Source organism: Salvelinus fontinalis, chromosome 19 (genome assembly GCF_029448725.1).
Source record: "Salvelinus fontinalis isolate EN_2023a chromosome 19, ASM2944872v1, whole genome shotgun sequence".
NCBI classification, from domain to species: domain Eukaryota; kingdom Metazoa; phylum Chordata; class Actinopteri; order Salmoniformes; family Salmonidae; genus Salvelinus; species Salvelinus fontinalis.
This window is the reverse complement of record NC_074683.1, coordinates 10958284-10971807: the sequence shown is the minus strand read 5'-3', so window position 1 is coordinate 10971807 and position 13524 is coordinate 10958284. Positions and strand designations below refer to the sequence as shown.

Genomic DNA, 13524 nt, shown 5'->3' with positions numbered 1-13524 from the left:
AAAACATTTTTTAATAATAATTTTATGAACATTCACAAGGAAGCTACTGTGCATTAGATACTCGGAAACGTATCACACGATCTTTCACCTGACGCCATACTACTTAATCTGTTTTATCTTATCTGTTTGTGGCAAGAGAGGCTGAGTCCCAAATAGCACCCTCTTCTCTATGCCCTATGGGCCCTGGTCAAAAGTAGTGCACTAGACAGGGAATAGGGTGCTATTTGAGACGCGGCCTCTGTTCTATCAAGCACATTGAGAGAGGAAGCTGTGTGTTAACTGTCCTGCGTGATAACATGAACATCGGATGTGCATCTCAAAATGGTGGCTCCCAGTCAGCATGACATGGTTGGTTAGTGGTTAGCCTTTGAGAAGCGGAAGTTGGAGTGAGTAGATGACATCAAGAGAAACAGAGGGTTAGTTTAGATGGTTAAGAGATTGTCACCGACTGTTAGCAGTGTGCAAAGAGTGTAGAAATTGCTCAATGCCATTTTGTATTGCATTCACCTTAGCACTTACCATCTTAGTTTGGACCAACTTTTCTATTGCACTGACAAGATCCGCAGCGCTGGGGACATCGGCGGAGCCCTGACGCACAGTATGCAATGCGGAGGACTGTAAGGCACGGTTTGGGAGGAAGGGAGTGTTAGTAGCAGGGAGGAGGAGAAAGGGAACAGGGACAGGGAGATAAAGGTAGTTATTAGTCAGGACCTTTGAGCAGCTACAAAAGGCAAGCTTTAGTAGAGAAATGTGAGGTGCTATTGGAATTATGCACAAGCTACATCAGTAAGTAGTAGGCCAGAGACAATTTAGTGCCAAAGCATGCATCCCAAATTATAGTGCACTAGTTTTGACCAGAGGCCCTTGGTCAAAAACAGTGCACTACAAACGGAATAGGATGCCATTCGGGACACAGTCAGTCTGGTGTGATCTTGTATATAGAGTCAAGTGAGAGAGTGAAAGTGAAACAGTGCAACAGTGTGTTAGTTAGGTCAAACACAGTGCAGCAGCTCTTCCAGCTGTAAACCAAGCCAGTGTACATAATGCCTCACATTGATCAGGGCACAGCAGACACAGACTCTGCTGTAGACACATCTGGTAGTTTGTGGCATAGTGTTGTACTGTACATATAGACAGCAGAGGGGAGGGTGCTGCAGGTGGACACGTCTTATGAGCCTGTGCTGAATGACATAACAGATTTTCTGCGACCAATAAGGTGCTTGAACACAAGTCCATTAACCGAAGGGAAGATATTCCTTTTTACATTTTTTTGTTATATTTTCTTGTTGTTGCTAAGGTTGCATTCCAAAGGGCACCCTATTCCCTACATAGTGCAATACTTTTGACCAGAGCATAACAGGGTGCCATTTTGGACGCATCTAGAAGTTACTCCAGAGTGAGCTAGGGTAGAAGAGGTACTACGGTGTCAGAGAGAGAGGGTGTCGTGTCATACCTTCTCCTCCTGGGACGAAGGGTCCTTGATGATCTCCATGGGGGGCGGCAGGGGGGTGTGAGAGTCGTCCTCGGGCTCCTCCTCTCCTCCGCTCTGCATTCCAGAGGAGGACTTGGACAGGGGGCCCTCCTTTCTGCCCCTCTGTAGAGATAGAAAGGGTCGAGTCAGGGGGGGAGCAGGGGGAGTTAATGTGGGCAATTGTCCCGGGGTTCACTAGGGTGTCCTGCTCCACCACAGTGCCTCTCTGTCTCAGAATCACACTGGGAGCCACCCAGTAGGAAGTCACTTCAGGCCTGGGTGTGCGTCCCAAATGGCACCCTATTCCCTATTATAGTGCACTGCACAATTAGAGAGAATAGGGTGCCATTAGGGACGAGGCCCTAATCACAGTCCCACTGATCGGCGAGATCAAATCATGTGGGACACTTCTGTGACCATTCCTTTAGGCTTTTTTAAAAATCACGGGGCTTCGCTAGGAGTGAGAACAAGGAGTCTACTTACAAGGTTCTGTGAAATTATACCGTAGCTGTCTAATAACATATGGTGATTATGCATTTTCTATCCTTCTGGGAGGCATCTAAAACATTTAGCAGAGGTTATAGTACAGCACAACATTGCGCTGCTATCCGTAAATTAAAATGGGAAGATATACACTAGTACACTGACTAAAATTGCTTGAAGGCTCCAATTTACACTGTGATGCCCATTGTTCATGACTTGTGATTAAACCAACATTGCCTATGCACCCTGCAGAATTGTCCCATGGTAATTGGGCTAGGATGTCATAAGAAAACAGCTCATACTGTCAAGCGATTTTGAACGCTTTAGATAAGCAATCCTTGTAATGATCCTTTTCCTACAGGTTCAAGAGAAGTTCAGCAGTCGGATCTAGAGGAGAATCCCATTGGTTTGGATAACAACGGGTTAAACTGGTGTTACCGGAGCTGTACTTCTAAATTTGATCAATTCACTTAAAACTTTGTAAAACTAAAAGAGCCTGAAAGAAGCACAAGTCCACCATAAGCGGTCCCTGAAGAACCGTGATGGACATGTCCCTTAGAAACCAATCACTGTATGTACAGAGACGCGCTGGATGGAGAGAGTGGAAAGAGAGAGAGGAGGCTGAAGAGGACGCAGAAGAGACGGTGATTGTTACCTCGTCTGCGCTCTCGACCTGCGAGAGAGGTGGAACGAGAGAGCGAGAGATGCTGTGGAGAGGAGAGAGATGGGGGAGGGAGAGAAAGAAAGCGAGAGAGATGCTGGTGGAGAGGAGTCAGGACACTCGTTACCTCGTCTACGCTCTCGCCGTGCAGGGCGCTCTCGGGCGGCCCCAGGTCGATGCTCTTGCGGCCGTCCCTCTTCTTGTGCTTGTTGGGTAACTTCTTGATGCTGCTGCCGTGGCTGAGGCGGCGCACAGGGCTGGTCAGCCACTTCTTCAGGGTGTTCCCCGAGCGCTTTGGTCCCGGAGAGCTTGAATGGATGGAGCTCTGGGATGCCTGGGGCTGCAGGCTGGCCACCGACTCGGTTTTCGCTCCCTCGGGCCCACTGACCGAGTAGTTCTCTGGAAGGAGACGAGACAAACAGCATTTTAGACTTCAGAATTCCACCGTGACAACATTCTGTCAAACACACACCTTTATAGTACCCAAATATACAGCATGAGCCTCTGAGTCACACACCAGCTCTCTCTCGTTGGCTTTGTGTGCGTCCCAAGTGGCATCCTATTCCCTATAGTGTACTACTTTTGACCAGAGCCCTATGGGCCCTGGCCAAAGTAGAGCACTACATAGGAAATGAGGTGCCATGTTGGATACAGACTCTGTCCATACACAGTGCTAGCTTTCTGTACTAACTATCCCTTAGTTAATCCCTTGCAGTCTGACGTCCACTAAGAAATACCAACCTTCCCAAAAGCATAGGGTGAACAGTACAGAGTCATTTGTTTATTAACATTGCCCAATGTAATACAGTGTAGGAATGCAGCCATGTGTATACCAACAATACTCAATGTAGCCTAATACTGTATAGAAATGTAAGTCACACAGTGTGTGTTCAGCTCATTTCAAGCCTTGGTTTCAGAACACAACACACCTCCTTTTGACCATTGATATTATTCATACAAACAGGGCCTGTGAGAAATGTAATTTTTTCCCCAAAGATATATTTCCAGTGTGTTAGCTGATAATTATACACTTTTCTCTGTAAATATTTGATGCTCATGTTTGTTTTAAGCCAGTAAAAAGATAGTGGACAGTTGCTTTTCTTACTTTTATGTTAATAAACTGCAGCTTGCTTCATAAATGGCTAAAAGGTGGACTGGTTTAGGCTATTACTAACTATTTAACCAAGTTAAAGACATACAGTGCCTTCGGAAAATATTCAACCCACTAGTATTTTTCCACGTTTTATTGCGTTACAAAGTCGGATTAAAATGGCTTCAATTGTTATTTATTGTCAACAATCTACACAAAATACTCTAATGTCAAAGGGGAAGAAAAATTCAGACATTTCTCAGAAATGTATCATTGCTAGATAGCCATTTTCAAGTCTTGCCATAGATTTCAAAGCCAATTTAAGTCAAAACTGTAACTAGACCACTCAGGAACATTCAATGTCATCTTGGTTAGCAACTCCAGTGTAGATTTGGCCTTGTGTTTTAGGTTACTGTCCTGCTGAATGGGGAATTTGCCTTCCAGTGTCTGTTGGAAAGCAGACTGAACCAGGGTTTCTTCTAGGATTATGCCTGTGCTTAGCTCTATTCCATTTTTTTTTATCCCCAAAAACTCCCTAGTCCTTGCCAATGACAAGCATACCCATAACATGATGCAGCCACCACCACACTTGAAAATATAGAGTGCTACTCAGTGATGTGCTGTGTTTGCCCCAAACATAATGCTTTGTATTCAGGACAAAAAGTACATTTCTTTGCCACATTCAAAAATCTTGTTAACCACTATTATTGCACACAGGGTGTGTCCATGCAACTTATGTGATTTGTTAAGCACATTTTTACTCCTGAACTTTGTTAGGCTTGCCACAACAAAGGGGTTGAATACTTATTCCCTCAAGACATTTCAGTTTTTCATTTTTTATTAATTTGTAATAATTTATCCAAACAAAATTCCACTTTGACATAATGGGATATCTATCGTGTGTAGATTAGTGAGACCAAATCTCAATTGAATCGATTTAAAATTCAGGCAGAAACACAACAAAAAATGTGGAAAGAGTCAAGGGGTTGAACACTTTCTGAAGGAATGTGCTGTTGGATCCAGACTAGCTCTGGTCTACAGGGCGAGGACATTTGCCTCTGCACTCTGTTACAAAATTCCTCTGTGGAAGGATACATAGACCCAAAAGAGAGCAGAGGTCCTCACATAGATCCAGACTGGCGCCAGAGAGTGACTAGTGCAAAAGCTCCTGAATGATGTATTTGTCAAACTCCTCCCAGTCCACCACCATGCAGTCAAAAGCGAAGTACAGTAGGATACACCATAACAAAACATTTAGCAACAGAACACAAAAAAAATCATTTTCTCCCAAATGAACACAATCCTGAAGTATCGTCAGTATTACTAACTATAAAAGCAGAGAGAACATCCATCCACTGAGATAAAACATAGCTTGATACTAAAGGAAACATTTGGCCAAGCCATTGAGCAGAAAGGGGAGTTATGTTTGTGCTGTGAAGGCCGGCCAGGTCAACCAACACACAAGTCTGTCCATGCTGTTGAAAAGACCCAGGATGTTGTTATCAGTCAGATAGGGAGACGTGTGCTGCTCCAGTCAATCCTATTGTGGCAAACAAAAGAGGGAGAATAACACTTCTCGCGCCCGTGAGCAATTGAAGACCGGGTGCCATTTGGGACACATTCAGTGCCTTCAGAAAGTATTCAGACCCCTTGACTTTTTCCATATTTTGTTATTTTACAGCCTTATTCTAAAATTTATTAAATTGTTTTCTACAGACAATACTCCATAATGACAAAGCAAAAACAGGTTTTTGTATTAAAAAACAAATAACTGAAATATCACATTTATATAAGTATTAGACCCTTTACTCTGTGATTACAGCCTTGAGTCTTCTTGGGTAAGACGCTACAAGCTTGGCACACCTGTATTTGGGGAGTTTCTCCCATTCTTCTCCACATGATCCTCTCAAGCTCTGTCAGGTTGGATGGGGAACATCGCTGCATAGCTATTTTCAGGGCTCTCCAGAGATGTTTGATCGGGTTCAAGTCTGGGCTCTGGCTGGGCCACTCAAGGACATTCAGAGACTTGTCCTGAAGCCACTCTTGCGTTGTGCTTAGGGTCATTGTCCTGTGGAAGGTTTATCTTCTGAAGTCCTGAGGGCTCTGAAGCAGGTTTTCATCAAGGATCTCTCTGTACTTTGCTCTGTTCATCTTTCCCTTGATCCTGACTAGTCTCCCAGTCCCTGCCGCTGAAAAATATACCCACAGCATGATGCTGCCACCACCACGCTTCACCGTAGGAATGGTGCCAGCTTTCCTCCAGACGTGACACTTGGCATTCAGGCCAAATAGTTCAATCTTGGTTTCATCAGACCAGAGAATCTTGTTTCTCATGGTCTGAGTCCTTTAGGTGCCTTTTGGCAAACTCCAAGCGGGCTGTCATATGCCTTTTACTGAGGAGTGGCTTCCGTCTGGCCACTCTACCATAAAGGCCTAATTGGTGGAGTGCTGCAGAGATGGTTGTCCTTCTGGAAGGTTCTCCCATCTCCACTGGAGCTCTGTCAGAGTGACCATCGGGTTCTTGCTCACCTCCCTGACCAAGGCCCTTCTCCCTCGATTGCTCAGTTTGGCCGGGCGGCCAGCTGTAGGAAGAGTCTTGGTGGTTCCAAACTTCTTCCATTTAAGAATGATGGAGGCCACTGTGTTCTTGGGGACCTTCAATGCTGCAGAAATGTTTTGGTACCCTTCCCCAGATCTGTGCCTCGACACAATCCTGTCTCGGAGCTCTACGGACAATTCCGTCGACCTCATGGCTTGGTTTTTGCTCTGACATGCACTGTCAATTGTGGGACCTTATATAAACAGTTGTGTGCATTTCAAAATCCTGTCCAATCATTTGAATTTACCACAGGTGGACTCCAATCAAGTTGTATAAACATCTCAAATTTCGATAAACGTGTTTTCGATTTGTCATTATGGGGTATTGTGTGTAGATTCATGAGGATTTGTTTTATTTAATCCATTTTAGAATAAGGCTGTAACGTAAGAAAATGCGGAAAAAGTTAACGGGTCTGAATACTTCCCGAATGCACTGTATTGATAGGAAATTGCAGAGTGGGATAGCGTAGCCTGTGTTGCTGCCGACTTGTTTCTTCTGTGCTAGGTGACTCATTATGGGGAAGTGAGCTTGTGGAGAATCATGTGGACAAAGCCTGTAGTTAGATATTATTAAGTAGATTAGCTCAGCAGCCCATAGGGGTATCACAGCCATATCGTAGTCCCAGCCACAATCTCTCCCTGTGGGGACAGTCAACAACAGGGCCGAAAGAGAGAGAGAGGGGGAGAGAGAGGAGGAGAGAGAAAGAAGGGCAGTCTGAAGGAATAGGCTTTTTAAAGGGCTTTGGCAATGAGACCATTTATCTACATCCCCAGAGTCAGATGAACTCGTAGATAACAGTTTTATGTATCTGCGTCCAGTATGAAGGAAGTTAGTGGTCGGTTTGCAAGCCAATGCTAACTAGCTTAGCACAAAGACTGAAAGTGTCCAGCAAGCATACTACCTCTTAACTTTTTATTATAAAAAAAACTCTGCATTGTAAGTAAGCATTTCACTGTTGTTTCCGAAGAATTTGACTTGGCATCCACAACTTCACCTGACTCTGGGAAAGCACAGTTGATAAAGGGCATTCATTTACCAAAATCCTGAAATATCCCTTTAACTGAGGTGACCCACAGCCCCTCCTCTCCATGTGGAGTCAACTGATGAAATGGCTCTTTGATAACATGAACACTGAACACTTTTCATGAACACTTTTCAGACAGGCCTTCTCCATGGGCCTTTGTCAGAGAGAGAGAGAGCGAGAGAGCGAGAGCGAGAGAGAGCACTCCAACACTTGGCTGCATGGGACACGCGTGTACACTTACAGCTATGACCTGCATAGCTGCTGTGGAGCATAGTGCTCTAGGCTAGGCCTTCTCTGTTCAATAACCGCCATACATGAGGGTTTCTACTCCACTTCAAAGATATTTGGGCTGCTTCCCAAATGGCAGCCTAATTCCTACATAGTAAATGGCAGCATAATCCCTATATAGTGCACTAATTTAGACCAGAGCCTAGGTCAAAAGTAGTAGACTATGTAGGGAATAGGGTGCCATTTGAGACACATATTTGGTAACATTCGCTGCAGGGTTGTCTGTGGTAACAATCTCACTGTGACTGGACAGTGGCTTGTTGAGCTGCCCTTGTGACGCCACACATGATTGCCTGCTTGAAAAACACTTCGGAGAGCAGCGCGTAACACTGAGGCTTGCTGACGACAGCAGGCGCTCTCATGGGCACGTGCTACAAAAATAGTGGCTCTCTTGGCCGGCCAATAGACCCTGCTCTTTGTACACGAGGGCGGTGTCCCAAAAGGCACCCCTATTCTCCTTTACAGAGCAATACTTTTGACCAGGGCCCATACGGAAGATCAAAAGTGGTGCACCATAAAGGGAATAGGGTGCCATTTGGGACACAGCCTTGGTATCACACTTTTATGCGCCTTCATTTCCCACCTCGACCGCTTAATGGCCGCACTAAGAGAGAGATATTCTCATTCCTCACTCGGCTGTCTCACTGCTACCTAGTGCTTTCGAAGAATCAGCCCTTTCTATCACACACCTTTTGTTTTCACTAGAAAAAGGCCACTAAGAATAATCCCTTCTTACCACAAAGAGGTTATATTATATCCAACCATATATAAATATTGGGCAACGAGATATTGGAGTTAAACAGTCATCAGGTTTATATTATGTTGATAAAACAGGACTCCTCAACATGAAATCAAAAGGTTTGTAGATGTTTCTTTGACCTGCTCTGATGGTGAATTCAGTTTAAGTTTAAATGTTTTGTTATAACTATATTTTTTGGATGGTTTTTATGCTTTGGGACCACTGCTCCAGTTAAACTGTCTGCCTGTTTAAAATGCTTGTGTGAGGTATTATCGCACAGAGGAAACAGAGTATCATATTTCTGTGTCACCGACAGTGATTAAGTTATGTGCTATAGAGCCAGTCTCACACAATGGCAACCTGTGGAATGACCTTGAGAGTCGCTCCATGTCATTTCAGCAAGCCATGACACCCACCGTCTCAGTTTGTTCTGTAATCCTTTCTGTAGTTAGAAACAGATAAGATTAGCATTCCTGCAACATTATTTTGTTGAAATTTAATTTGATCTCTGAGAAATGAATGATAATGCATTGCACCCAAATTGGCCATTTTAATTTATAGGATTCATAGAATATTCAATAAATAGTGCCCGACATCCGATTTGGACCAAACTTCTTTCTAACAATGAGCAACACATGAGGAATCAAAAGAAATTGACAAAAGCCCCCCACCGACCCCCCACCCCACGCCAATCCCACCCTAACAACCAGTATACAGTATCAGTTCTCTATGTCTGACAAGTACTATTGAGCTGCAGCTCTGAGTATTGTTTCTTAAGCCCATGTAATGTATTCTCAGAGAATTTGGTGATGTTTTTTTCTCCGCTGTTCAGAGAAATTAGTAATTGAAATGGTTAGGTTTGCCCCATCCTATATCCTGATATTACTAGGTCCTGACCACTAGATGGTGCTGTTCCTACTATGAAGTGATTTTTTGGGGGGGAACCCCCAACATTAAAGGCATAGTTCACCCAAATTACAAAATCCCCTATTGGTTTCCTTATTTATGGACAAGGTATGACAGCAACCCATGCTTTGGTTTTGTTTTCTTGGCCACTGTTTCAAATGCTAACTTTTTAGCATTAGTGGCACAAATCCAATGCAAGTCAATAGTACATATATTAGCATTTTTGTGCTTCATACCCAAATGATCTATAAGTAACATCATTGAGGTACAAAATACATTTTTAGATACTTCAGGATGATTTGGACATGAAGTGTGAAATATAGGTACCATTGACTTGCATTGGATTTGTGCCACAAATGCTAATAAGTTAGTATTTGAAACCGTGGACAACAAAGCCAACGCATGTATTGCTGTCATACCCTGTCCATAGAGTGCTTACAGGTTAAGGAAACCAACATGTCATTTTGTAATTTGGGTCAACTATCCCTTTAACCTGTCTGACTCTGGCGTTCCGCCAGCGGAACTCCTCCCACATTCCACTGAAAAGGCAGAGCGCGAAATTCAAAATATATTTTTTAGAAATATTTAACTTTCACACATTAACAAGTCCAATACAGCAAATGAAAGGTACACATCTTGTGAATCCAGCCAGCATGTCCGATTTTTAAAATGTTTTACAGCGAAAACAGCACGTATATTTATGTTAGCTCACCACCAAATACAAAAAAGGACAGACATTTTTCACAGCACAGGTAGCATGCACAAAGCCAACCTAACTAACCAAGAACCAACCAAACTAACCAACAAACAACTTCATCAGATGACAGTCTTATAACATGTTATTCAATAAATCTATGTTTTGTTTGAAAAATGTGCATATTTCAGGTATAAATCATAGTTTACATTGCAGCTACAATCAGAAATTGCACCGAAAGCAGCCATAATAATTACAGACACCAACGTCAAATACCTAAATACTCATCATAAAACATTTCTGAAAAATACATGGTGTACAGCAAATGAAACAGGCATCTTGTGATTCCAGCCAATATTTCCGATTTCTTAAGTGTTTTACAGCGAAAACACAATATAGCGTTATATTAGCTTACCACAATAGCCAGAAACACAAGCCATTCCCCAGTAGTAAAAGTTAGCGATCGTGACAAACCAGCAAAAGATATATAATTTTTGACTAACCTTGATAAGCTTCATCAGATGACAGTCCTTTAACATCAGGTTATACATACACTTATGTTTTGTTCGAAAATGTGCATATTTAGAGCTGAAATCAGTGGTTATACATTGTGCTAACGTAGCATCTTTTTCCCACAATGTCCGGATATTTTTCTGACACTTTTTCTGACCAAATGACTATTCATAAACATAACTAAAAAACACATGTTGTATAGGAAATGATAGATACACTAGTTCTTAATGCAATCGCCGTGTTAGAATTCTAAAAATAACTTAATTACGACATCCAGCTTAGGTATAGCGAGAGAGTACCCAAAAGCTGGGTGCAAACGACTAGCACAACATGTTCGACAGATATATGAAATAGCATCATAAAATGGGTCCTACTTTTGCTGATCTTCCATCAGAATGTTGTACAAGGGGTCCTTTGTCGGGAACTTGCATTTTATGAATTTAGAACGGCCTTTTTCCCTCTCGATTTAGCAAGCACACTTGCCAAGTGGCGCGAATCTCTCCATGTCAACAAACGGAAGAGAACGGAACACGGCAAAACTCCCCGAAAAATTTCAATAATCTGATTAAACTATATTGAAAAAACATACTTTACGATGATATTGTCACATGTATCAAATAAAATCAAAGCCGGAGATATTAGTCATCCATAACAGCAGCTTATCAGAAGGTAAATCCAGGTCCCTCCTCACGTTCTCCAGAAAACAGGAAACTGGTGACACATCATGCCAAGAGCTATAATTCGAGTCCAGATCAAGTTACACACTCAATTTCTTCTCTCACTGCTTGTCAACATCTAGTGGAAGACGTATGAAGTGCATCTAAACTAATAAATAACAAGGACTTTAATAGGCAGCCCCTAGAAGAGTGCATCGATTTCAGATTTTCCACTTCCTATCAGGAAGTTTGCTGCAAAAGGAATTCTGTTTTACTCACAGATAATATAATTCAAACGGTTTTAGAAACTAGAGAGTGTTTTCTATCCAATAGTAATAATAATATGCATATTGTACGAGCAAGAATTGAGTACGAGGCCGTTTAAATTGGGCACGATTTTCCCCCAAAGTGAAAACAGCACCCTCTGTCCTCATTGAGAAGAGGGGGAGTTTAAAAAATAAATAACCTGGAACAGCACCATCTAGCGGTCAGAACCTGGTAATAGCAGGATGTAGGATGGTACAATTTCAATAACAAATTTCTTTGAACAGGGGAAAATACTTTACCAAATTCACTGGTAATACATTACATAGCATTAAGAAACAAAACTCTAAGCCGCAGCTCCATACTACGTCAGACATAGGGAACTGATACTATATACTCGTTGTTGGGGTGGGATTGGTGTGGGGTTAGAAAAAAAGTTTGGTCCAAATTGGATGTTAGGTACTATTTATTGAATATTATATGAATCCTATGCATTTAAATTGCCTATTTGGGTGCAATCATTTAGCTTCATTGCGCAGTTATCAAATGATATTACAACAAAATAATGTCACATGAATGCTAATCTTAAATGTTTCCAACAGAAACAATTTCAGAATCATCAGAGATTGTGGGTGTCAAAATCCTCTTTCTTGTGCTTTTTGAGGTGGAACGACCCTCGAGTCAATTAACTAGTCTCAGCTTCAGAATGCACAAAAGAGAAAAAGCAGAGAGATAACCATTTTCCCAACAATAGCCAGAAATGTTTTCTCCACCGGCATGCTGTATCACAAAGACTTGAAGTGATTTCTAATTGAGCCAGGGTTGACAATAGACTGGGGAAAACATGGACACATGTACTGGAGCAGGCCGGCAGCTGGAACATGTGAGCGGTAAAAATGCCTGAGATGTTTTCTGTTGAGGATCTACGGTCCCCTAGCAACCCGCTTGAGTGTGAAGCAGGCAGGCAGGCCGGCCAGTCTTCACCTCAGTGCACAGGGCTGGAGGGGCATGGAGGAGAAAGTGGTGGTGGAAGAGGAGGAGAGAACCTCAGGGGCAGTATGTATCCAATGTCTGATTTAGGATCAGTTTAGCCTTTTAGATCACAATGAATAAGATTACATGGACTGGAGGCAGCTGATCCTAGATCAGCACTTCCGAATGAAGCACTTGATACATACTGCCCCAGGCTTCTTGTCACCCTCTCAGGGGCTCCATTGCTTCTGGCCACAACTCAACAACACAGCCTTCAGGCTGCTATCACTCTCATTACACCTAATTCCCAATATTCTCACCGCACATCAGAACAACGGCTGCAAGTCTGCTGCTCTAGTCTACACACAATCTCCTCCATGACAGCCTCATGTCTGTCTTCTAATAGTTTTTTTTTAGTAACTACCTGTCCTGATATGTGGTGTCAGATATGCAGTAACACAGGTTCTTGGTACAGTATGCCCACATTTAAAGACGTGTACAGTATGGAATGTCCCACAGGTGCACGTATTCATTAATATACATTAATTAAATTGAAGAGCATCTCTGGGGCTATGAGCAGTGTCTGTTGAGGAAAGAGTTGAATTAGCCTGAGAATCCTCTACAGCTTTAGTCACCATGCGGCTAATTATCCAAGTACAACTGTTCACGGAACATTCCCGCAACTTGCATGTGTTATTCTACTTGCCACAACCGCATCTTATCTTCTGGAAACTTAATCCCAAATGGCCTTTTAAAAGGCTAAACTGACGGCACTCTATTGCCTATGTGGTGCACTACTTTTGACCAGGTCCCATAGGGCTGTCTTCAATAGTAGGGCACTACATAGGGCGCCAATTAGGACGTGTCCTGTGACTGAGATGCCCTGTCAGCAATGGAATAAATCAGCAGAAACTTGTTATCAGTTGTTTCTCTGTGAGGTATTTTTGGTGTCTACTTCTTGACTATTCTTCTTCACTTGTCATGTCATCTGACTTCCAGTAAACAGTAAGTTGAATTCCTTGCTTCAGTGAAACTGAAGGTCCTGCTTTTCCTGACCGGGTGTTACGGGTACTACGCCAGAGTTCTGGTATTTCTATTCACAGACAGGTTTCATTTCCTCATCAGTCCATCAATGTCATGCACTTTGTGGCATTCTTATATTGT

General features: G+C 42.8%; 1 protein-coding gene across 6 annotated transcripts in view; it reads right to left on the bottom strand.

The window, feature by feature from the left end:
- LOC129816351 (kalirin-like) overlaps nt 1-13524 on the bottom strand; it is a 288411-nt gene that overhangs the window by 31770 nt on the left and 243117 nt on the right. For 5 of the 6 annotated variants that reach the window (XM_055870746.1, XM_055870747.1, XM_055870749.1 and 2 more), the window contains 3 exons: nt 2743-3014; nt 1454-1594; nt 520-615 (listed from right to left, as the gene is read on the bottom strand). In XM_055870746.1, coding sequence (XP_055726721.1) covers nt 520-615; nt 1454-1594; nt 2743-3014 — 509 coding nt within the window. The remainder of the gene's footprint in view (nt 1-519; nt 616-1453; nt 1595-2742; nt 3015-13524) is intronic. The other variant, XM_055870748.1, reaches the window with a different exon arrangement.